Raw genomic sequence first — 25,614 nt, forward strand, 5'->3', positions numbered from 1 at the left:
TCCCCATGAGGAGTTATGAAACCTTGCTCACTCTGCCCCTTGGACTTTCTGACCATCCCTTCACTGTACATACAAAGGCCTGACTAGGGTCTTTTCCACAGACGCCCATACAGAGAGCAAGCGAAGCCTTGACTCTGCTGGATGGGGTGACGAAACAGTCTCCGAAGCACACCGACTTCTGGCCGAGGCTGTTGAGAAACTCCTGCTGGCCATGTGCCTGGCTCTCTGACAGAGCATAGGAAGGGGGAAAGATGGCAGAGTGGGGAGCACCCAGTGTCCTCCCGCTCAGTCCCACCGTCAGCCCTCCACCCTGACATCACCTTTATTTTTCTCTAGACACTTCCTTCAGCCACCGATTCCTGGCTCCTCCCCGTTGAGTAAGTGCCAAGAAGCTGTGGTTTCTGTTTCCTCGCTGAGCCCCGCCCTGTGCAGAGTTCTGTTCAACAAGTGAGGAAGAGAGCATTGGTTCCCCTGAGACAGAAGAAATGGCTTTCTTCAGCGTCCAGCCTCCGTACATGAACCCAGTGAGTTGTGGGGTGCAGTTGTGGGGTGATTCAGGAAAAGCTAACTAACGGCCACATCCAGTTAAGTTGCTCTGGGTTTTTGGGGAAACAACAGAGTGGCACAGACAGTGGTGGGGTGTCCTGCTGATAGCACATCAGGGACAGACATGCCAGACTGGGTCACCCTGATGCAGCTCTTGTCTCATGCTAGGTTTGCTGGTCCTCTGGGGGACCCAAGGGTTCCCCTTACTATGATTTATGAGGTGGGATAATATGTGTCTTTTCCATGCTACCTGTTAGCATCTAGAAAGGAGATGGTCTGTATGGTGATGTAGGTGGGCTTATGTGTGGGGGGAGGGGAGGTGACAGGAATCAGACGTCCACATGACACTTAATGTATCTGCTTTAGAGAGGACCTCTGTTCAGCCGTTTACAAACTAGGTGATGTCACACTTGGTACTTTCTCCTCTCTGGGTCTCAGCTACTATATCTGTAAAATGGAAATAATACTTGAGTCTGTCTCCTGAGGTTAAGGTAAGGAGAAAGCAGATAGATCATGTGGATGTTTAAACAGCTCCTGGAACATGGAGGTGACTTGGGAGTAGGTGGGAGGGCATCAGGGAAACCCTCTAAGGGCCACGTCCGAAGTCACCCAGTAACACCTCCAGAGTGTGTGCAGATGGGCAAGGAAGGAGGTAGGGGCTGTCCTTTAGTGCAGTGTGCAAAGGGATGCTTTGCCCCCCTCTGAAAGATTGAGGCCTTGCCATGTGTCCTCAGATGGTAGGTGACAGCAAAGGAAAGTGCTTTTCCAGAAGAGGGGATGCTCATGGGGAGGTGGCACTAAAGAAGGCAGACTTGAATGCTCCCAGGAGCCTTCTGTAGTGTTCTCAGTGTGTGCAGGTGGGAGACCGCAGGGTGCCTGAGGTGAGCTGGCTGCCGGAGCACAGCGACCACGGCTCTAGCACAGCTCTGGTCTTTGCTTGGGGCTACCAGAAGTTAGCAGTGTCCTCAGCCACACTGTTGAGGCTTCTGACTTGAGACCTGCAAGGAAGGTAGAAGGGAAAACTGGAAGGGGCTGTCCATGCCTCTGTGGAGCCTTCAAGGGCAGAATGTGCCACAGGTGCATGATACACCCACTCTGGAGTCCCACCAGGCAGGGCTAACAACTTGGATTTAGAAAGTAGACTTTTCAGCACTTGGGAAGCTAGCAAGAGGGTCTCCATGCCCTTTAGGCCTGCCTGGATTGCATAATGAGTTCAAGGTTAGGATAAAACCCTGTCTTTAAAACAATCAAAAAAAAAAAGAAGGGAGGAAGGGAAATCCTCCCGTGGGGAGGGGAGGGATCGAGCAGGTCCTGGTGGGAGACATGGAGGTCATGTGCGATCCCCAATGACACAGCCCTGGGATCTCAACTCCGTCTACCTGGCTAGTCTCACTCAGTGACCCACTGACTTCCGCAGCTATGGGCCACCTGCCCACTGAAGTGCTGACGGTGTTCAAAAGTCATGTGACTCCTGTCCCGAGGAGCAGCATTGTCCTGGCCTGAGGGACATGCTTGGTTGCTAACTCCCATGAGGGCCCAGAAGAAGATGGACCTGGTCAGCATGACCCTCTTGTGTGACCCCAGTGAGCCAGGGGCCAAGGACATTTATGTGCTTCCTCCTGAAAGGGAACCTATGTCACCCATGGCTGAGAACATTAGTTCAAGTGTTCAAACCCCAGGCTTGTCGTTAACCTTAGCTGTGTAGCTTCTGGCAAGTTACTTAATTTTCTGCACTTCCTCATCCACAAAGACAGTAAAACCAAGGCAGCCAGGAGGATGCTTTAGGGACTGTCAGGGTCTTTGAACTTCTGGGACGGCTGGGCCTTCTGGCTTGAAAGTATGCCAGACACTGCTGGTACCTGGACTGTATGTCCCAGTAGACCACTGAGTTGACTGGACTCTGGCTGTAGGCTCTGTCTTCCACATGTCCCAATAGGAAAGGGAAGCAAAGGCCTTAGCCTCTGGGTAGAAGACAAATCTGGTCAGGGAGGAGGGTATGTTTCTTTTAGAGTGAACAGTTGTGCAATCAAGGGACTTCCCGTTAGCGCCTTGCCTCATCTTCCCAGGAATTCCTCAGGCTGCCATTGCTGCCCCACTAGTCCCAGCAGGGAGTAGGGATACATAGGTGATTGACTTGCCCAGGGTCCAATTAGCACAAGTTGATGAGAACCAAGACCTGACATAAATCCTGAGAAAAAGAATACACCACCAACTCCCAGGAACAGCAGGGATCAGATGCTGGCTGCATTATTTTCTGCTGAGCTGCCTTACTGATTCACTGAAGATCTGAGTTCTGTGGAGTCCCCCTGTTTACCTCAACACCTTGTTCTGTCTCTGATCAGGGAGGGCAGATGTCTCAGCATCAAAAGTTTCAAATTTTAGGGTTGCGATTTAGCGTTGTTGGCTCAGCAAGTGTTAGAGCCTTGGTTTCCATGGCCAGCAGCAAACGCCCCCCAACCCCAGCAGCAGCAGCAGCAGCAGCAGCAGCAGCAGCAGCAGCAGTAGCAGCAGCAGCAGCAGCAGCAGCAGTAGCAGCAGCAGCTGCCGCCGCCGCTCATGCTTCTTCTAAACAAGATGTATTTGTTTGTTCACTTGTTTGTTGTGCGTCTATGTGACAGAGGTCAGAGAACAACTTTGGGAGGCAGACTTTTCCATCCACCATTTGGGTCCTGAGGGTCTAACTGCCATCATCGGACTTGGTCACAAGTGCATTTATCGACTGATGCATCTCATCAGAGCAGCTCTCTTCTTTTCTTCGGTCTGTTTCAGAGCCCGACCCCCTGACCCCCTTTTTATAACAATACCGGTGATTTGTAAGGCTGGCCTGGGTAATTCAGCAATCTCCCCTTCCAGGGACTTCAAACTATCAGCACAGTCCCTTTCATCACTTAAATCAACACAATGCCAGGTTCTGGGCCTTTGCTGGGGGTGAGGGAAGGGCAAGGCGTGCCTGCCACACAGACCTTTCCGAAGTCTCTCAGTCCTGGAGAGTTTCTCCAGAGATAGTTTATCTATGAATTAGTAACCAAGTACAAATAGCCCCTCCCACTTTCTACACAAATGACCTCATTCAGGCCCAGTCAGTGAGGGCCCTTGCCACTGGGCTGGGTGACCTGGAGTCCACAGGAGGTAGGAGAGAACTGACCCCTCTATGTTGTCCTCTGAGCTCCTCAGCCACACAGAAGAGAATAAACACCTGCAGATGCTGCCTCCCCAGCGTTCCGCCTCCATCCTTTCTACACTGAATCCATCACATGCAACTAGCATTATTCATTGCTATTTATTGTGTGTGTATAGGCAGACATACAAGGAAGTGGGCTTGTCTAGCAAGTTTGAGACCCTCGTTGTAATCCCTAGCATCACAAAAACAAAGCAAAACAACAATAAAACATTTGCCTCCGGTATTATATATTGACTTTTTCCTTTCAGTGGACTTGTAGGTCCTTCCCCATCTTTTTGCTATTCTTGTGTTTTGCTTATAAGACTTGCTCATGTTAAATTAATCCGTCTCAGACTTTAGGGACACCATTTAAGATACTAAAATCTAAGCGAGGTAGGCACTTGAGATGGAGGTTCAAGGGTCATCTGAAGCTACAGTAGCCTGGGCTACGTAAGATTGTCTCAACAAAGACATGAAGGTTTTTTGGGGGAAATGGATACTTTGGAGATAGATCTGTACTGCCCTGCCCACAACATTCTTTCTTTACCTCTTTTCTTCTCCCACACTTTCTGTGCACACATGTGACCCCACAGCTGTCACACGCTTCCTGATCTGCACAGCTTGGGGTCTTCAGCTGCCAGTTAAGGTTCAAAGGACAATTTCAGGAGAGGGGAGGAATTTTCTTTTCTTTTCTTTCCCTTTTCCCGGTTTTTTGAGACAGGGTTTCTCTGTGTAGCCCTGGCTGTTCTAACTCACTCTGTAGACCAGGCTGGCCTCAAACTCAGAAATCTGCCTGCCTCTGCCTCCCAAGTGCTGGGATTAAAGGTGTGCACCACCACTGCGCAGCAAATTTTCTTTTCTTTATTTTTAAAAAGATCGATTTTGATTTTTGTTTGTATATCTGAGTATATGCCATGTGTGTGTAGTGCCCAAGGAGGCCAGAAGAGGGGGCATCAGATCCTTGTGCTGGAGTTTCTAGTAGTGAACTGCCTGGCAGGGATCCTGGGATCAACACTTGAGTCCTCTGGAAGAACAGACTGTGTGTGCTCTTACTTCTTCTGCCCTGGAGGAGTTTCCAATGCCCTTCGGATCGATTATCTCATATCAGGCCAGGGACATAGGAAGTGTTTTTGTCTAGAAAGTTTGAGATCCTGGGTTTAATTTCTAGCTAGCATCACAGAAACAAAATAACAACACATTTCCTACAGGCCAATCCACAATTCCCTCAGGCTGAGTGGCCCCCTCATTCCACCGGCGCACATGGGAATAAGAATGAGGGTGTGAACACAGGAACTCAGACACAGCAGGCTGTGACTCGTTTCAGGCTACCGAAACACTCAGTGACAGAGCCAACATGAGATGTGGGAAGTCATGTCTCCGACACTGGTCACAATGTGGTCAGTTCAAATGGGTCTGGACCATCTAGGAAGCCTTTTCAGGCTTCCATAGATTCTGGACAGCCAGACAACCCGAGGGTAAAGGCCGGAGGCAGTGACAGATAGATAAGGAGGGAGGACCTGGAGGGGGTGTTGGTTAGCGTCAGACAGGATGGAATTCTTTAATAATACCAGCCATTAACAACAGGAGAAGCTGAGAGGAACATGATGGGGATCCAACAGCAATGCAGAACAAAGACCAGCCAGCCACCGGACAAAGGAAGTTCTTTACATCTATAGACTCTAGAGTGGAAGTTGAAGTTAGGGGGCCGTCTTTGGGTTTAGAAGGAGGAGTCAGCGTTCCGAATGAAGAGGCATCTGAGCTATTGCTGAGGGGGTCTCTTTGCTTAGGATGAAGGATTTGTAAATGCTCTCCATAGCAGTAAGGCCATGCCCAGGAAGCCAACCCTGTAGTCTCTCTGCCTTGAGAACTGACACATGCTAGCAGGTTTGTATCATAGGGAAGGTCCTAGGTAGGATGTGGAGCCTGGCAGATACCTCGACCGGTCCAGCATTTACCTTCTAACAGCCAGTGGGTTGAATTTGTGGGTGGGTGTTTTCTGTCAGGCTGTCAGGTGACAACTTAATTGGAGCTTGCTGAGAAGTGTCTTAAATGGCCAGCCATCCCAGGACCTATCTTGCTTGTTCTCGTATACCTCCGCCTACTTCCCCTTCCAATCTCAGGTTATTCCAAAACGCCTGACACATTACACTGAAAATATTCTCTCATGTATCTCTGCGATACAGGGTGTTTTTTTTTTTTTTTTAACATTAAATACATTTGAACCCAGGTCTTCCTGCATCCACTTTCCAAGGCTGGATCACAGGAACACCTGACAAGAATTTTTATACATTTTAAAGGAGCTTCAAGCACCCCAGAATTAGAACATAAAATCATCCTCATAGCTCAGATTTGTGTTCTTGTGAAAGTTTTAGCAGCTCCCCTACCTTATGGTCAGTGTTTCTAAGTTCTTAGCAATGGATTCAATAAGACCCCTTGGCTCACAGGGATTTGCAAAGGAAGCTGCAGAGCTTTATCTGAACAACACTGCAGGTTAGCGTGGGAGACGCTCAAAACTGACAGTGGGCCAGGTCTGCCCAGTGACTCCAAGGGCTCAGCTATGGGTCAGGGCTTCCTTTTTCGGGGTTCAAGAGGAGAAGGAGCTGGTTTCCAAGGGGCCTGGTTTAAGCGGTTCTCTGTCTTGATAGTTTGATACATTCATTTGTCCTGCGGTGAGCACCCCTTACCTCGCTCAGAGTCTCCCTTTTGATACTTTGCCCCACTGCATACACACCCCAAACCAGTTCAGACCGGACTAAACCCTTCTCTCCTTCCTATCTGAATGTATTGGGGGATATATTTGAATAGGAGCTGTCTGGATTTGATTGTAATCAAATTCCCCAGGCAGGGAAATTTACACTATTGCTCAGATGTGAGAGTGATGTAACCTGGTGCAGGTGTGAGCTCCAGGGGCACCAGAGGTTTCTAGCTGCATTGTTTGTCTATGTGCATATACATATATGCATATACATAAGTGCATATACATATGTGCATATACATATATGCATAGTAAGTGCAGGGGAAGGAAGGAGGCTGCCTGCTGAATGATTAAAAGGGTTGGAGTGTGCATAATCCCAAACCTAATAGGGTCCCAGGATACCAAACTGTCACTCATGTTTGCCTGCTTTAGTGCCCAGCCCTGGGCCTGGATGATGGCTACTCATTAGAGCTGAGTGTAGGGCCCTGCCAGATAAACCTATAAGGTCCATCTGTCCCAAGCCCTACCTGTCCACATCACTTACCTCTGGCACCTTCCTGACTCTTAGATCATTTAATTCACATGGGGTGTTGACCTGAAGGAGGTGTCAGAAAAGCCACTTACACACCCTGGAGAGATAGCAGAGTCAGGAGACAGCCCGGGCAGGCAGAGCCACCTTTGGTAGAAAAGGGTATTCTAGAAGATGGTAAGTCACCAGTTTGGGAATTTGGTTTTGAGAGGATGAGGCAAGCTGAATCAGGGCAGAGGGGTGCCAGCCTTGTGAAGGAGCCGAGTCTGGGAGCAGGTGAGGTGCTTTATCTCCATTTACAAATGAAGAAACTGAGGCAAAGACAGACTAAGTTTTCAAAGGTCTCACAGATATTGATCAGTGACTAGGGTTCAAACCTGGAACTCTAAAGCAGTGTGACTCTCACTGGGACCCAGCACCCCTTTAGGACACTTTAGGGAAGGTAGGGAGAGACCGGATGGAGCCAGTACTGGCAGCAGATGGGATGGAGGCAACACTGGGCTCGCGGGCTGCTGGGGCTCCTCTAGGGAAAGAACAGAAACGGAGAGCTTTGGAGCAGGCAGCCACCAGCCGGCAGCAGAGCTGGCCGCCAGAACCAGTGTAACAACCGAGCGAGCATGTAACAACCAGCATGCAACAAGCTGCCATTGTTGTTACATAGTGGTGGGGGTCGGGGGATACCTTCCTCTCTGCCCTCTCTTAAGAGGAAAGGGCTTGAATTCCAAAACAGAATAGTGGGTCTTCTGTCCTCCTGAGTCCCCAGCAGCCTTCACCAGGATTCTAGTTCCTTATCTTCTAGGCCATTTGCTCGCTGTTTCCTTCTAGTTCTACAACTGTCACTTCCTACAGACTGTGGAAAGAAGAAGTAACTTAGGTCTCTTGCTGGCCAAGCCTCAGAAACCTGGTGGTAGTCTGGTAGTTTCAGAATGAGTATGTGACTAAATGGATTGGGCCGGCTTCAATGAGGGACCATGTCTGGGGTTCTAGCTCCTTGGCAGCCATGCCCTCCCTGGCCCTAACTGGGTACTGTCACACCGTGCAAGTGCCAGGCAACTAATATCTCTCCATTTCTCCTCTGCAGGCCATCCCCTTTACTGGAATAATCCAAGGAGGGCTGCAGGAGGGACTTCAGATCACCCTCCAGGGGACTATCCACACTTTTGCAAATAGGTATGAAGATGGGGGGTGCAGATGTTAATCTCCAGCCTCAGCCACTGTGGAGCTGCAGGGTACGGAGGCTAGCCCTGCCCAGGCCTCCTGCCATCCTGGCACCATTGACAGACTCACTAGATTCCTGAGCCCTGAGCATCCTGCTCCCTGGAGCTCACGGTCTGAGGAGGGAAGTGGCCAGAGCGTCAGGCCACAGATGCACTTGTGACACTGTGACACGGTGTTGTGAAGAGAGAGGTTCCTTTAATTCCCACAGCTGCTTATCGAATTTTCTTTTCAGGTGTGTGTGTGTGTGTGTGTGTGTGTGTGTGTGTGCAGGGGCACGTGCAGGTGCCCGAGGAGGCCAGAAGAGTGTCAGATCCCCCTGGAGCTATCTGATGTGGATGCAGAAAACCAAGCTAGGGTCCTCTGGAGGAGCAGGGAGTGTCTTAACCCTTGCATGGTCTTTCCGGCTCTATCTGTCCGGTGTCTCTATCGATTTTTGAGTTCTAGAAAATATTTTAACAACCCCAGTACTCAGATCTTGAATCCAAGTTGGCAGTAACGTGGAGAGGCGGGGCAACCCCAGGGATGGAGATGCAGCTCAGAGTGGAGTGCTTGAGGGGGCACCCTGGGTTAGACCCCAGCACTACATAAATGGGGTACGGTGGTATGTGCCTGTGATCCAAGCATGGGAGTGGTTTGCACTGGAAGATTGGAAGTTAAAAGTCACAGAGTCAGGTGGATCTCTGAGTTCAAGGCCAGCCTAGTCTACTTAGTAAGTTCCTACTTACTACATAGTGAGACCCTGTCTTGAAAACAAAACAAAAAAAGTTCAAAGACAACCTCAGCTATATAAGGAGTTTGAGGCTAGCCTGGGGTACATGATCTCCTATCTTTAAAAGGAAGAGTAAGCCCCTGATAGGTCGATCAGCTCAACTCCAAGGAAGGCTGAGGCAGGAGAATCTCAGATTCAAGGCTTTCCTGGGCTACTGAATAAAATTCAAGGATAGCCTAGGCAACTTATTAAGACTCTCTCAAAATAAAAATAAATAAATAAATAAAAAGAGGGCTGGGGCACTGAAGCCCCCAGGAGTGTTCTCAAGGGCTGTAGACGCCCCTGGGTTTCCTGTAGCCTTATCAGCCTCTGCTGAGGTGGCTTCCATATATTTTGGGCCAGTCTGTGTGTCTGAGGTGTGTGTGGCAGCTGCCAACTAAAGAGTCAGCCCACCTCCCATGAGAGTCACAGCTGTCCATCCCAACCCCAGCAGCCCATCGTGACCTTAAATGGGTCACTTCCTGAGTCGCCTTCATGTCACTCCAACTATTTGGATTCTGGCTAGCTTTTCCCACCGTTGCCGTCTTACTGGGTAGTCACAGCCATGTTGGCGCCGGGCCTGGGCGAGATCCCTGCAGTGCTGTAGGGATTGTCCCACCTCCCAACTGGAGACCCAGGACCCACACCAGGAAGCCTCACTCCAGCATCTGCTACAGACTGCCTTTCTCCCTCCCAAAGCCAGTGCCTCTCCCTTGGAGCCTAGGAGAGATTCCCCTTCTCAGGTATGGACTTTCAGAGCACGAGACAGAAGAAGCTACAAGGCGTCAAAGCAGCAATCCATCCCGGGGAAAGAAGTGCTGTCTGATGAGGGAAATAAAGGAGCTGAGGCTATAGCTGGACTGGTAGAACGCTTACCTCACAAGTCCTAGGCTCACACCCAACAGGGGGTGGAGTGTGGGACTCGGGGCAGCAGGACAGGAACCAAAAACCAAAACAGGTGTGGCAGCACATAATCATAATATCAGACCCAGAGGGCAGAAGCAGGAGGATTGGGAGTTCGAATTCATCCTCAGCTATGCTGAGTTTGAGTTTGAGGCCAAACTGGGGTACATGAGACCTGTCTCAAAAAAGGGCTAAGGCTTCAGTGCTGCGACCCTGTGTCGGCTCAAGCCTCCCAAACATCTAACCAGCTGGCACAGGCCCTGCCTTAGGTCCTCATGTCTATCTAAAGCATCAGCCGTAGAGGACTTTGTCAGAGTTCTGCTGCCTCGACTGTTCCAGAACACATCTTCCAACAGAAAACTCAAACAGGCTTTCCCTTGTGGGAGGAGCTCAAGGGGATGTCTGTCAGGGGCTGCCTCTGAGTGTGGCACAGTGTGGGGTGTTGGTGCAGGTGACAGAGCTCCGGGTGAGGGCTATGGAGCCCAGAGAGAGGAGAGAAGCAGGCACCGGCCACTTTAGTTCAGGGAAGACTGGACTGTGAGGCCCCAGGGGGAGTCTCAGACTTGAACCTGGAACTTGAATTCAATTTGGTGGTGAACTTGGACCTTAAATCCAAGCTGGAGGGGCGGGGCAAACACTGATTGTGCTTCTTTGGTGAGCCTGCCTGCCCATCCTGAAGTTTTGTGATTTTAACTACTGCTCTTGGAGCCCCAGCTGTACTTCAAAAGTGACCGTTGGGGAGAGGCTTCCTCCCAGGAAAGTGACAAGAATGGAAATTTTCCACTGTTGGTGAAAGGGGAACTTACAAAGTTAGTGTGGGTTATATGGAGACACTGGAGCCAGGATCAGGATCTAAGCTTGACTTCCACACCTGTGTCTCTCAAACACAACAGCACTCTGTGAGGACCAAACTGTGAGGGAAGGCTTTCCATGCCTGGAGAACAATTTCTCATGGTTTTTTTTTAATTGGTTCTTCTTTTATTTTTTAAATTCTTACACTTGTGTGTGTGTGTGTGTGTGTGTGTGTGTGTGTGTATGTGCGTGTGGTGTATGTGTGTGGTGTATGTGTGTGTGGTGTATATGTGTGGTGTATGTGTGTGTGGTATATATGTGTGGTGTATGTGTGTGTGGTGTGTGTGTGTGTGTGTGATGTGTGTGTGTGTATGGTGTGTGTGTATGTATGTATAGTATGTGTATATGTGGTGTGTGTGTGTGGGGGGGGTGTGTGACACAGTGGGTTTCATCAAGCTTGCCTCCAAGTGCATGAGTTACAGTGTGCTTACAGGAACATAAGCATTTAGGTGATGTGACTACACCCCTGAGGAAAATACACCTTGTCTTCCTCATTAACTGACTGAAAATCTCCACAGAAAGGAGAGGTGTGGAGAGCCCCTCCTCCTGCCCGCCAGTCGGGATGCTGTCTGAGGTCGGAGGTGCAATGGCTGGGTTACACCTGGAAGAGAAGTATTCCACAGCACCCGCCTCCCTGGGCATCATTCACTGAGTCTTTCTGCCCTCTCTCCTGAGATATTCTCTGAATGTCGGAGGAGGTGATAGAGATGGCCCATTGACGTTTATGATTTTCATTATTTGTGTTTTGCTCTTTATTCCATATATATAGTGTCACACTTTCTGCAAAAGGAAGCTTCTCTTGACTAAAGCAGACAGCAGCTTTATTAGTAAATGAATAATTAATTTAATTAATAAAAGTATAATAGGCATACATATAGAGGTATCTCTGTGAGCACATTGTATCCACTCAGCAAAACAGTAGTGTTAGCTTTTCGCACTAGGACCTGCAACCTTCCAACTGCAGGCTTCCATCCAGCTTTCCTGTGAAATCCCACCCCAGGGAAGGGCCTCAAATCCAGGCAGAAAGTAGTTGCCACCATCATAATAGACTTGCCACTATTGGCCAGTGGCGTGTCTTGCCTGGCCAGACAGTGGTTGTATTGCTTTGTTTCTGCGTGATAAAGCACTCCGACCAGAAGCAACTAGGCCAGGAAAAGGTTTGTTTATCATATAGGTTATGTCTTTGAAAGAAGCCAAGGCAGGAACTGACATAGAGACCATAGAGGAATGGTGCTGACTGGCTAGCTTTCACCACCCACAGTGGGCGGGCCCTCCTGTGTCAATCACAGTGGGCGGGCCCTCCTGTGTCAATCAGCAACCAAGAAACACCCCAAAGACACTCCTAGGGGAATCGTTGGAGGCGGTTCACCAGTTGAAGTTCCCCCTTCCCAGATGTGTCAACAACTAAAACCAACTATGACAATGGTGTTGCACACAGTCACAGCTGAGTGAGGTAGCGGGTGACACTTCTCCCCCAGAGGCCTACTTAGCACCTTGCGAGCACTGCATGCTGGCGTCCAAGAGCCAGCCCAGTTTGAGCTTGGTTTCTCTGTATCTTGTGGCCAGAGTCTGTGGCGAAAGACGCGGTGGTCTTTGTTTTTCTTTACTAATTGTCTACTGTTCTTTTTAAGAAAGGAGCACGGGAAGGGCAAAAATGCAGTAGCTGCACAAAACGTATTAGGCCTGAATTAGATGAACTCAAAATGTGCTAATACACCAGCAGTCAGAGGTGCTTCTGCCCCGCCCTGGCGGTGAGTCACGCTCCAGCAGACCCCTCTCTCTGCCTTAGGATTGCCGTGAACTTTCAGACCGGCTTCAGTGGAAATGACATCGCCTTCCACTTCAATCCCCGGTTTGAGGAAGGAGGGTATGTGGTTTGCAACACGAAGCAGAAAGGGCAGTGGGGGCCTGAGGAAAGGAAGATGCAGATGCCCTTCAAGAAGGGGATACCCTTTGAACTTTGCTTCCTGGTGCAGAGGTCAGATTTCAAGGTGAGTGGGGAATCCCTCCCCCAAGCCACTCCCTGTGCGAACCACATTTAAACAGCCACATTCAATGAGATCAGGTCCCAGCCAAGTCATGACACAGATGTGACCTTTGCCCTCTGCCTTACAGACTCCAGCCTGTAATCTGCAGATGCACCTCTTGCTTTTATTCCTTAGAAAATAAGACCTCAATCTGTTACCATGTTGCTTTGAGGCTCCACAAGTCTCAAAAAAAAAAAAAAAAAAAAACCAGCAACAACAAACAACAACTACAACAACAATAAACCATGAATCCCTTGTCTTCCCAGTCCCCCCTCCTGCTTTTATGTCTCTCCCTCCCCCCCCCCAATTTCCCGTTGGGTTTTATTACAGCTGCTTTTGTGTGCATGGGTGTGGGGTTGTTTTCTGGATTATGGGTTTAGCGTGACTACAACACTGAAAGGATATGACTTTCCCTCCCCCAGCTAACAACTGTGCAAAGCAAGGTGGGCCCTTTGTGTAGCCTGCCTCACTTGACCCCAAATCCAAGCTAACTCCCGGACTGCTGGTCCCCAGTAGCATCTGCTCTCAGTAGCACCTAGCCTCCCGAAAACTAGGCAAGTGCTGTGCAGGTGAACTGCTCCCACAGTCTTAGTTTGTATCAGTTGAAATGCATTGTTCTAAGTTTTCTTCAGGTTCTGCTAAAGGCAGAGTGTCCTTACAAGCCAGGCACTGTCTCTGGGCCAGGGTGGGGTAGGTGGGGACTTTCCTAAGCTCATCTGTGGGACACAGGGGTTCTTATGACCTCCAAGTATAACCTGAGCTTCTTTTTCTTCTGCTGCTCATAAGCTTCCAACACACATGTAAATATTTCCCCAGGTGAGGGCTGCGATGTAGTTCTCTTGGCAGAGTGGATTTGATCATGGTATTGCATAAACTAGGCCTAGTGGTACATGCCTGTAATCCAAGCAGTTGGGTGATGAGAACAGAAAGATGAAGGAGTTCAGGGTCACCCTTATAAGCTACATAGCAAGTTTGAGGCTAGCCTGGGCTACATGAGACCTTGTTTAAAAAAAAAAAACTTGTAAAAAAAGATTTATTTATTTGTTTATTTGCTTATATTTGTTTATATTTTATTTGTTATTTATTTATATGTAAGTACACTGTAGCTGTCTTTAGACACCAGAAGAGGGTGTCAGATCTCATTACAGATGGTTGTAAGCCACCATGTGTTGGCTGGGATTTGAACTCAGGACCTCTAGAAGAGCAGTCGGTGCTCTTAACCGCTGAGCCATCTCTCCAGGCCCGAGAACCTGTTTTAACTACTTAGAAAAAAATTAACTGACATGAACCAAGTTTGAAAAGATAAACCTAGGGATCCAATACCCTCTTATGGCACAACAGGCATACATGTGGTACACATACATGCGTGCAGGAAAAATACCTCCACACATGAACTCACATAACTCTAAAAGTATCCTGAAAAGCAACCATAAGTCTGGACTAAGTAAGTTAATGTCAGCCAGAAACAGGAGCCCAGAGGATGACGGGTCAGAGTGCAGCAGCACACATTCTGTCCTTGGCACGGCATCGCAGACGGCATCCAGCCATGAAGGGCTGGATGTAAGATGCGGATCCTTATTTCTGAAAGGAGAGCTCATGTGTGGCCTGGCCGGGTGCTCCTCCCACAGCGACTGTCTCCCCCAGGTCATGGTGAACAAGAACTTCTTCGCTCAGTACTCGCACCGTGTCCCCTACCACCTCGTGGATACCATCGCTGTCTCTGGCAACTTGCAGCTGTCCTTCATCACCTTCCAGGTCAGGAAAGGCTGGCACTGTCCCGGGGTTAGAGGACAGTGACCAGCTGGGCTTGTGCCCACTCCATGGGGTACCGGCAAGCATCTGCCCCAGGCAGCTCTGGAGCTATTCTGGTTTGCTGATTTGGTGTCTGTCTGCCGATGTCTGTCTCTCTGTCCCTTTTAGCATTGGTTTCTCTGTGATGAACAATCTACCTTGGTGAAGACACCAAAGCGCCTCCTTCTCTCCAACTGTCTCTTGCATGACCAGGGAATTTTAAAAGGGCTTTGTGCTTAGGAAACCAAATGGAATCCAAATCAGAGGGCACAGCGTGGCTCCTGGAGTCCAGCCTGGCTTTGTTTGACCTCAATTTTAAAAACAAACAAACAAAACCAAAATCAAACCAAACACACACCAAAAAATTTGTGTGTGATTGTTTTTGTTTTTTGGTTTTTGGTTTTTGGTTTTTATTTTTTTCAGAATCTCACTCTGTAGCCCAGGCTGGCCTCTAATTTATAATTTTCTGCTTCAGCCTCCTCACGTGCTGGGATTACAGACACGTGTTACCAGGCTCAGCTCTGAAAACAAACTATTTATTTATTTTGTGACAGTGTCTCATGAACTTTTGTCAGTTCTTCCTGTGTCAGTCTCTCCAGTGTTGTGATTACAGATGTGTAACACCAGGCCTAGTTGATTACAGATGTGTAACACCAGGCCTAATTCTGAATATTTTTTTTAAAAAAAAACTATACAGCTCAGGCTGACCTTGAATTCTATGTAACCCAGGTTGGCTCTGCAGTGTGATTCTTCTGCCTCCCGCCTCATTATTGCTTGGTATTACAGACCACATTCATCTGTGTCTAAAAAACAATTGAGACGTGGTTTCTCTATGATGCCCTGGCTGTTTTGGGAGCTGGCTATATAGACCAGGCTGTTCTCTAATTCACAGAGATCCACCTGCCTCTGCCTTCCGAGCACTGGGACTAAAGGTGTACACCGCTGCTACCCAGTTTGTTTTAGAATTTTTGATGTGCTGCTAAGATCTGAAAGTCCAGCTAGACATAGCATCTCAGGTCTGTGATTCCATCAGCAGAGGAGCTATGAGTTCAAGGTCATCCTCTTACTCTCCTACATAGTGAGTTTAAGACTAGCCTGGGCTACATGAGACTCAGTCACAAAAATACCAAATACAGTAAATAAGTAAATAAGTATAAATACCTAGAGGTACTGTGGGGGAAACCTGGCCCTTTCCCCCTGGCCTCATGCTCACATCCGCTGTTGCCTGGCCCTTCCTGCGGAGCAGAAGCAGGAGGGAGGGAGGGAGGGCGCCCTGACCTTGCTCGTGCCATCCTAACCCTCTGCTTTTTGCCTGCTCTTGCTTGGTCAGGGCCTCCCTCCGTCATCACCCAGACATACTTTTGTTTTAACAGAACTCTGCAGCCCCTGTGCAGCCTGTCTTCTCCACAGTGCAGTTCTCTAAGCCAGTCCAGTTCCCACGGGCCCCCAAGGGGCGCAAACAGAAAGTGAGTTAAGGGTTCAGCCAGGAGGTCCAAAGCACAGAGCTCAGAGGCAGGTCCAACCAGCAAGCTAGCCAGGGGCCTTCAGACCCCATCACACCAACCCGGGTCCTCTGTGTTCACCAGCTGCCCAGAATTGTGCCCCCCCCTGCCCCTGACTCTGTTCTTTTAAGCATCCCTTTCCCTCCCCAAAGCCACTCTTGGGTCTAGCCTGTGGTAACTCCTCACATGTGTCAACTGGGTTGGTTCCTTTTACCTCTACACAGTGACCTTGCCTAGAACATTACATCTCACACTCTCCTGTTGTAAAATTCTTTAGGGTTCGGGCCGAAAGTCTTTTTAAACAGAGCGTGAAGCCTGGTAGATGCCTATAATCTTAGTGCTTTGGGTGCAGAGCCTGGACAGATCAGAAGTTCAAAATCACCCTCAGCTTGGACTATGAGACCCTGTCTAAACCAAACCAAACCAAACCAAACCAAACCAAACCAAACCAAACCAAACCAAACCAAACCAAACTGATAAATAAATACAAGCTCCAATCCCCTCCTCAGACACGACAGAACGCTGTCTAGTCTGAGTCCAGCTCACTTCCTGCCCCCGCTCAGTCACGGCACCTCCATGGTTCACTCCTGGCCCTCCCTGGCCAGCTCTCCTTTGCACAGGCTGTTCCTTCTGTTCACCTCACCCCCGGCAAACTAACAGTCACACTTTAACTTATTATTAAAGCGTTATTTTCTTTGTTTAAATAACGCTCCAGTTCGCTGACCCACCTCATGTTACGGCGGACTTGGCACCTGTCTGTGCTGTGCGGGTGGGTCACAGCACCCTTTGTGTGTGCACTTTCGTCAGGCTACCCCCCTTCTCCGTGCCCGGGAATCCTGGAGGACTGGCACCACGGCTTTCTTGTTCCTTTATGTATGCCCAGCTCCTCACTTGGTGCTGGAGCACAATAGGGACTCAGAGCATGGATGTTTCTGCAGTCAGGGAGGACGGGAAGCTAACAAAGGAGCGAGGGATATGCTGGGGTGGCGGCGGGATGGGGGTTGGGAGGAAAGGCCAGCAGCCCTGTGGTCACTCAGGCAGTTGTGATTCATGATGGCCCAAAATGGCACCTGCCTTCTGCCATACTAACTGTAGGTCTGGCAGGGTATCTGGAAGCCATTGCAGGGTAAACCAACGTTGACCTTGGCCTGGGAGGATATCGGATGCGGTAGATACAATGTGACTTAGCTGGGTTCTCCTTACTCAGTGCCTGGGCCAGCCCAGGCAAGTTGCTTAACCCTTCTGAGCCTTGGGTCATGCCAGGGGGATAGGAGTCAAGGATGCTGCTCTTACCTCTGTGGACCCAGAGAAGCGATGTGCTCAGACAGCTTGAGTCCTCTCTCAGGGGGCCAGGTACCCCCTGTGCACCCTTGCGAGGGTGAGAATTTGGGTGTGGCAGCTCAGGAAGGTAAAACTGACCACAAGAACCACACCTGAAGTTTGAGGTCACTTCTTGCCCTGTGTGACCCCGGAGATAACCCCCCTCCTTGATCCTTTTCAGACTCAGAGCTTTCAGACTGCCCACCAGGCACCCGTGGTAAGTCCTCTGCTCCTTTGTGTTTTTTTTTTTTTTTAAATTTTTTTTTAAGAACCTCTCCTTTATGGCTCTGGTTGTCCGCTAAAGGGAGGAGGCACGGCATTCCCCGTAAGAGCAGACGGGACTACACACACTCCCTGCCCACCAGGCCTCAGGGATCTCAGGGATGGTGGTGGGAGGGGCCTGCAGATGTGCTTGGCTGGCTCTGATCAAATAGAGCACAGTGCTGGGGGTGAATTCTGTTGGTAGGATGGGGTGTTCCAGTAGCGCACAGAAAGCCCTGAGTTGATGCGCAGCTGTTAACCCCAGCACTGGCAAGGCTGGTGGGCAGAACTCTAGTCATAATCTATCTTCCCCTCCAACAGAGAAATGCCCCTCCCCACCCCTAGTGTATATGGGTATCTGGGAGGGGCTGCGGTGAAAGACCTGCCTGGTTAAAGTCCAAGCTTCAGGCTTATGGGTGGAGATATTATATAGCGCCCTCTGGTGGCAGGTAGTACTTATAACGGTGAGAACCCATTTCTTTTTCCCAGGCTCAAACTATTGTCCACACAGTTCACAGTGCCCTTGGACAGATGTTCTCTGTAAGTCTAAAACTTTTGGCTATCTCACAGCCCCACCACTTTCCTTTAGTGCAGAATTCCCTAGAGTCACAAGGTCGGAACAAAGTGCTTAGGAAAGACCGGGAGAATGCTGGGGCTGGACCCTCTGCTAGGAAGAGCAGCAGCCCAAACCCTCAGAAACAGTCTTTATAGGAATATGACTGGCAGACACTCTGGTTCTCCAGTTGCCCGGGCTGGAGTGTGGTGATTCCAGACCGTAGCTCAAACTCCCACCGACTGACAGCCAGTCTATCTGTCCTTCCCCTAGCACAGTGGAAGTGGGGGATCCTGAGTCGATGGGGATGTATAGGAAGTGGGAAAAAATGAAGTAGCTAAAAGACAGGGGACCATCCTGGGCTCCAGGAAATAGCAGGAAATTCCATGTATGCTGGTGTGACAGAGAAGGGGGATGGGAGGCTGGATGTTGGAGGTTCCTTGATGTGTGTATCACTTGTGCGTCTTTTCCACAGACTCCTGGGATCCCTCCTCCTATGGCATACCCCTCCCCAGCCTATGTAAGTGGTTTCCTATGGAGAGCTTTGGCTCATGTTAGGCAGGAGAGGTGAAGGGTGTCTTTGTGGGACAGTTCTCTAACTGACATGATCAATGAAGGTTCCTGCACCCAGGTAAACAGTTCAAATATCCATAAATATCCATCAGTAGACAGTTGGAAAAGAGCTTTCAACTTTAAAATGGCCGCTTCAGCACGTGCAAATTGTAGACCCGCCTTAGTTCCTTTTCTATGAATGTGATGAAAACCATACCCAAGGCAACTTACAGGAGGAAGAGTTTAATTTGGGGCTTACAAGTCCACGATTGTCATGGCAGAGAGCATGGCAGCCAAGAGTCAGGCATAGCACCGGAGCAGTGACTGAGAGTTCACATTTTGTAGGAGGTGGGGGTTGAGGGGTAGACTGGGAATGGTACAGGTCATTTGAAACCTCAAAGTTTATCCCCAGCGACACATTTTCTCCAACAAGACCACGCCTCCCAATCCTTCCCAAACAGTTCCATCAACAGAGGACCAACTATTCAACTATATGAACCTATGGGTGGCGGGGGCGGGGCAATCTCATTAAACCCCAACAAGCCATTTGTGCCTCGACAATGTTCCCCTCATTATAGTTGAAATGTATTTTGGGAAACACTGGAAGGTTTCTTTTGTTTTGACATTTAATGAGTGAGGTAAAGGAAACTGGATTCCTTCCAAAAGATGCAGGGCTCATGGGCCAGGCTTTGGCGTCCTTAGACACTTGTGCTGAGTCCCCTGCTGTTGCCGCAGCCCAGCTGCAGATACTCTGCTCTCATCCTCCCTACAGCCTATTCCTTTCTTCACCACCATCCCAAGTGGGCTCTACCCATCCAAGTCCATCATCATATCAGGCAATGTCTTGCCAGATGCTAAGAGGTAAGACAGCCCCCAGGGCTCCCACAACAGAGGCTCCCGGGGTCCTTCTGGCCATCCTGTGGCTCTGAGCCACCTGGGGTGATGGGTAGGGGCTGAGCCCAGAGCATAGTAGCCAAATGGGGTCTCTGTGAACTGTCCATTCCAGGTTCCATATCAACCTTCGCTCTGGAAGTGACATTGCTTTCCACCTGAACCCCCGTTTAAATGAGAAGGCTGTAGTCCGAAACACTCAGATCAACAACTCCTGGGGGCCCGAAGAGCGAAATCTGCCTGGGAGAATGCCCTTCAGTTGTGGCCAGAGCTTCTCAGTAAGATGCTGGGGTGCAGGAGGAGGCTGCGGGGGTCTGTGAGGGGATACAGGCAGATGACTGGGATATGAGGGCTGCATCCCAAAGAAGACAAAATGTTGGACAAGTTGGTATGATTTCATGAGTTCTGTCCCTGCTGAAGTAAGGGTCTGTGTCTGCTATGCCTTCACTAAACAACAAACTCTTAGCCTAGTACATCTGCACCTGGTGTTCCCAAGCCTGGATTTCCCACCCTGCAGGCAGAGAACAGTGCTGGCTCATTCCTCCAACGACCTTCCATGCCTCTGTCTCCTCCTGACTCCCACCCAATCCCCCAACCATCTACCCAGACCATGTCTCCACTCCCATCTCGTTCTCCAGATGAACCCCTGTTCTGGGGACTGACGGACAGCCTTATCCTAGGCAAGCCCAAGAGCACTGAGCTACATCTCCAACCTGAGTTTGATTGATTGATTGATTGATTGATTGATTGATTGCTTTAGGTAGGGACTCACTTTAGCCCAGGCTTACTTACCTGTAAGGTGTCTTCTCTAGAGCTCAGGTGATCTGTCTACCTTGCTAGGGTCACAGGCCTGAGCCACCATGCCCGTTTCCCAGCCCCGCCTTTTCTTCTTTTTCTTCCTTACTTCTTTCCCTTCTTTACTTCTGAGACAGGGTCTTAGTAAGGTTACTCTTGAACCCACTCTGTTGCCCAGGCAGACCCTGACCATTCGATGTTGCTTCTGCTTCCAGAATAGGGCGTCGTTCAGCCCTGCTCTGTGGGGCTGAGCTGTTCCTGCACTTTATAGAGGGGCAGATAAACCCACGGGGATGGGTCACTAGCATGAGGTCGCAGAGCCAGTTCATGCCAATCAAAGCCAAGAGCAAGCTGCCATTTGCTTGTTCGCTTACGCAGCCGCAGCCACGTGTAACCGAGGAGGAAGAGCTGCGGTAGAGCTGCAGCTTGGAAGCCTGATACCCGAGCAGGCCTCGCCCACCCCGTTAGGACATCAACTTACCCATGAGCTTAAATAAAAAAAGTCAATGTTGAGAGCCTGCCGCTGGGCCAATGTGCAGCCATCATTTGGAAATGTAATGACAGCATCCTCTGCCACAAGACGTAGAGCATGGGGCTCTAGGTCATAAAATGAGCTTGCATTTTGTTATTGTTGTTGAGACATGTAGCCCAGGCTTGCTCCGCACTTGCTATATATTCAAGTACTGGAATTAATTACAGACGTGCAGGATGCATGGCATTTTTTTTTAAATGTATGAGTGTTTTTCAGCATGGATGTATACCATGTGCATGCATGCCTGAGGCCCTCAGAAGTCCAAAGAAGGCATCAGATCCCCTGGAGCTAGAGTTACAGACAGTTGTGAGCTGCCATGGGGGCGCTGGGAAACGAACCCGGGTCGTCTGCAAGAGCAGCCAGTGCTGAACCATCTCTCCAGCCCCCTGAGCTTAGATTTAGATCCAATAAAACTGAATCTCATGAAGCAGAAAGGGAGGCACATGGCGGGGTCTGCAGCACACTTTGGATAATGCTCACATATGGTGTGACGTGACTGTTAGCCCGGTCCTCTTACAGTCTGAGATGAGTGTTAGTGGTGGCCTTGGGTCACGAAGCATTAACTTTGTTGTGTCAGTTGTCTCACTGAAAGTGACTTGGTGGAGACCAGGCACGGAACACAGGTAGCCTGAGCCATGAGCTAACTCCTGTCACTTATGACTTAGGGTTCATCTGGAGGGTGAGATGGGGGTGGGGACATGGTCTGGGTAGATGGCTGCAGGGATGGTGGGAGTCAGGAGGAGACAGAGGCATGGAAGGTCGTTGGAGGAATGAGCCAGCCCTCTTCTCTGCTGCAGGGTGGGAAATCCAGGCTTGGGAACAGCAGATGCGGATTACTAGGCTAAGAGATGCCGCTGTTTAGTGAGAGGCAGACCATTCAGGCTGTCCAGAGGCCAGATTTAGGGCTTGCTTCTAAGGAAGGAGAGAGCCCGGGGAAGAAGACACAAGCCTGGGCTCTCAAATGCCCTGTTGTGTCTCTGCCCAGGTGTGGATCTTATGTGAAGGTCACTGCTTCAAGGTGGCCGTGGATGGTCAACACATGTGTGAATACTACCACCGCCTGAAGAACTTGCCAGCTATCAACACTCTAGAAGTGGCCGGTGACATCCAGCTGACGCACGTGCAGACATAGGCACGGTCTCTGACCTGGGGATGAGGGCTGGGGTACCCTGTCTGCTCATCTCTCCCCTGACTCAGCCCTGACTCCCCAAATCCCATCATCAAAAGAGAGTCTCACTGGCAGGAGTCCCAGGAAGGTGAAATTCCCAGTCCTCCCTACTCCACAAAGGGCTGGGCTATGTGACACATGGCTGTCACCCCACAGTCCCAGACATCACTCCCAAGCTAGTTATATACTGAGGGAAGTGGCTCCCCGCGTTTGCTCCTATCTCTGATCCTTACTCCCTCTCTGGCCCTTTTCCTTCACCCCTCCTGCTCTTCACCCCTCCAGGAAGGCCACCCTGATATCATCCCACTGGCCTCCAACTGACCCAGAATGTCCGCATTAACTTTTCCCCATTCTCTCCCAGTGTCCATAAAATAAAGAAATGATAATGCTTGTCTACATACACGTGTGAGATGGCTGAGTTACTGAATGGGTCTGGAAACATTCTAGAACTTACCAAAGGGAACGGGAGGAGACAGGTCCGTGCCCACACCTGCTTACAGGGCTCCCTCCTCCCAAACCCCACAAAGTGTTGTCGTAACTGGGTGCAGGCTGGGGCCCAGGGTCTCCGACAAGAATGCCAGCCTCTGTGTAAGCCAGGGAACAACCTCCTGCTCCTGAGGTGGAGGAGGCGCCGGGTAGAGCCTGAGGGAGCCCTGGCAGCTTGTGCTGGGTGAGAGGAGAGGAAATGGAGTCAGGAGGAGCGGGTCTGCTGTGAGGCTTGGGGTGGGGACCTGCCATGAGGAACCCCAAATGCTGCTAACTCCTTGATGATCCCCTCCCTCAGGAACCGGGGTGGGAACCTCAGAGCATCGGCTTCAGCAACACCTGGGAGCTGGTCAGAGATGCAGCAGCTCACCTGGCAGGCTGAGGCAGGAGGATGGCAAGTTCAAGACCAGCTTGGGTTATACAGCATGATCTTGTCTCACAAAACACAAGTGAAAGACAAAGAAGCATTGGGTCCGTCCAGATTGACTAGCCAGAGTCTGTGTGTGTCTGTGGTGTGTGTGTGCATGAAATGTGTGTGGTGTGTGTATGTATGGTGTGTGTGATATGTGTATGGTGTATATATGTATGTATGTATGTATATATGTATATATATTACGTGATGTGTATATATAGGTGGTGCATGTGGGTATGGTGTATATGTATGTGTGGAATATGTGTGTGTGGTATGTATGTATATGTGGCTTGTATTTGTGTAGTGTGTATGTATGTAGTTTGTATGCATGTGTGGTGTGTATGTATGGGTATATGTGTGGGAGGGTGTTTATGTGTACGTGTGTGATGTATGTATATGTGTAAGAGTGTGTATGTGTGTGGTGTGTATGCATGTGTGTGTGTAAGGTGTGTATGTGTGGTATCTGTGTGTGCATGTGTGTGTGGATGTACATGGGTCCATGCATACAAGTGAATGGAAATGTGTATGGAGGTCATAGGTCAATTCTTCTTCTTCCTCTTTCTTCTCCTCCTCCTCTTCTTGGATTATATTAAAGGCAGGTTTGTTGGGAAGCTGCTCTCAGGCGAGTTCCCTGGCGCCAAGAAGAGATGGAGAAAAAGAATCCCCCACCCCAAGACAGGGTTTCTCTGTGTAGCCCTGGCTGCTCTGAAACGCACTCTGTAGATCAGGCTGGCCACAAACTCTGAGATCTGCCTGCGTCTGCCTCCTGAATGCTAGGATTAAAAGTGCAAGTTACCACTACCCAGCCTAAGTCTTCCTTAATCTCTGCCCACCTTATCTTTTGAGACAGGGTCTCTCATTGAACCCCGTGCTCACTGACTGACTGACCTTGTGGCCAGTGAGCCCTGGGGTCTGCCTGTCTCCCTTCCCAGCCCTGGGATGACAGCCGCAAACCACCACAGCTAGCTTCACTTACGGGGGGCGGGGGTGCTGGGAACCCACACACATAAGGAGCCCTTTACCAACTGAGCCGTCTCCCCAGCCCTGTCTCCGATCTGTATTTTAATAAGATTCCCTGGGTGACTGAGGGCACCTGACATGTGGGAAACCCTGACCAAAGTGACAGGATGGGCCACACTGTTCAGGTGCATTGCTGCCAGGGGCAGGGGATTTCTGTGGGCAATGAGAGACCCTTGGGCCCCTTGCCCCTGCCTCCTCTGCTTCATCTGATGCAGCTGTGGAAAGGGAAGAGGGAGCAGCTTATCTCAGTGCAGGGCAGAGACCAGCAATGAGGGCGTCTGGCAAGGAGGCGTGGTGTAAACAGGAGCTCATGACCTCCAGAGCAGGTGAGGATGGTAGTGTCTGTCACAGCAAGGTGTCACATGCAGAGAACTAAACCTGTCCTGCCCAGGAACCAGATCACGACAGGCTAAACTCTCAGCAAACTGGGCATGGAGCGCAGCCAACATGCTCTCTCCGTTTCAGATGGTCTCAAAGTCACTATGGAGCTGTATTTGAGGTCTGTGACCTTAGACTTCAAATCCCCCTGCCTCCACCTCGTAAGTGCCGGGATTGCAGCAGCGTGTGCCGGTCTTCCTACGGTTACGCAGCGCTGGAGAGCACGCTCAGGGCTGTGTATGCTAGGCGAACACTCTGCCAGCGGAGGAACCGCCACAGTACCCAAGCACATCATTTCTAAGACAGGGTGAGGGTGGAGGTTATTCAGGCAACCCTGGCTCTCACGAAGAACCGCCGGTCTCACCACACCCTGCAGAAGGTCCAGATCTGGACCACCTTGCCATGACCATGACTGAAGACAAACAAAGACTTCATCTGCTGTCCCCTGGGCATCTGGTTAATGTGCTCCCTCATGGGAGAATCATTGTCCAGACTCTGGGGCTCGACAACCCCAACCCATATATATTACTGGAGAATGGTTTCGCAACAAAACTTGATCAAATAAATACTCAGGGTGATTAAAATAAAATGTATTTTATATAAATATGTTCATCAAAGGATCACACAGGGAAGGCCCAAGCCATCATTGGGAGTAGGCAAAAGTATCTGTTTTCTTAAATACAAAGTATAAATATCTGTACATAGTGCAGCTAAATAGTAGAGCGGAGGCATGGCGCCTCCTTGTGGTCACCCAAAGTGCTTCAGTCAGGAGGTTAATTTTTCTCTGCTCTCAGCTCCAAGGAAGAGAGGTAAGAGAGAGAAGTGGGAGGGTGGAGGAAATGGGGCGGGGGGGGGGGGGGCGCGGAGAAGAGGGGAGGGGAGGGAGAAGAGGGGAGGGAGGAGAGGAGAGATTCAGTAGTCCACGATAGTGCAATACTACTTGGCAGGGTGGGGGAGGGGTGGCATGAGGGGCTGGGGAGACATTGCCTTTCCGCTGTCTCCCCGAGCCCCTCATCCTCTTTCACTCTGTGCCAGAAGCTGTAACTCCTCTGGGCTGTCAGAGTCTCGTGCCTTTGCGCTCCTCCAAGGCGCCGCCCTTTTTCGCCCCGTAGGAAAAGACTGCACCGAAGATATCTTCATGATAACGTTTCTGGCTCTGCGAGGGGAAACAGAAATCGCAGCGTCACCCTGCTGGTCCAACCACCTCTCAGTTATCACGTCTAAGCTGGGACAAAAGCCTGGGGCTGCCACAGCTTCCTGGTGACACAGGCGCTC

General features: G+C 50.1%; 2 protein-coding genes across 3 annotated transcripts in view; one reads left to right on the top strand and one right to left on the bottom strand.

Annotated features, from left to right (window-relative positions):
• The first annotated feature begins 259 nt into the window (after positions 1-259).
• Lgals9 (galectin 9) lies at positions 260-22,441 on the top strand. 2 transcript variants are annotated; one of them, XM_052195012.1, is made up of 11 exons: positions 260-524; positions 8,012-8,100; positions 12,441-12,642; positions 14,323-14,433; positions 15,843-15,935; positions 17,473-17,508; positions 18,042-18,092; positions 18,581-18,625; positions 19,430-19,518; positions 19,664-19,826; positions 21,861-22,441. In XM_052195012.1, exons 1-11 carry the CDS (start codon positions 486-488, stop codon positions 22,005-22,007), a joined length of 1,065 nt encoding a protein of 354 aa, XP_052050972.1. In that variant the 5' UTR covers positions 260-485; the 3' UTR covers positions 22,008-22,441. The 2 variants fall into 2 exon arrangements, with proteins under 2 accessions (XP_052050972.1, XP_052050973.1); XM_052195013.1 differs by lacking the exon at positions 15,843-15,935 and having other exon boundaries at positions 265-524.
• A 2,824-nt stretch (positions 22,442-25,265) lies between these two features.
• The window catches only part of Nos2 (nitric oxide synthase 2), a 29,022-nt gene continuing 28,673 nt past the window's right edge, over positions 25,266-25,614 (bottom strand). The window contains exon 23 of the mRNA XM_052195102.1: positions 25,266-25,495. Coding sequence (XP_052051062.1) covers positions 25,397-25,495 — 99 coding nt within the window. The 3' untranslated portion in view covers positions 25,266-25,396. The remainder of the gene's footprint in view (positions 25,496-25,614) is intronic.

Source organism: Apodemus sylvaticus, chromosome 10 (assembly GCF_947179515.1).
Source record: "Apodemus sylvaticus chromosome 10, mApoSyl1.1, whole genome shotgun sequence".
Taxonomy (NCBI): domain Eukaryota; kingdom Metazoa; phylum Chordata; class Mammalia; order Rodentia; family Muridae; genus Apodemus; species Apodemus sylvaticus.

Coding starts and splice junctions, on each gene's coding strand:
- Lgals9 (XM_052195012.1), top strand. CDS start 486: ATGGCTTTCTTCAGCGTCCAGCCTCCGTACATGAACCCA. Junction 17,509..18,041: donor CTGCCCACCAGGCACCCGTG/GTAAGTCCTCTG, acceptor TCTTTTTCCCAG/GCTCAAACTATTGTCCACAC. Junction 18,626..19,429: donor CATACCCCTCCCCAGCCTAT/GTAAGTGGTTTC, acceptor TCCTCCCTACAG/CCTATTCCTTTCTTCACCAC.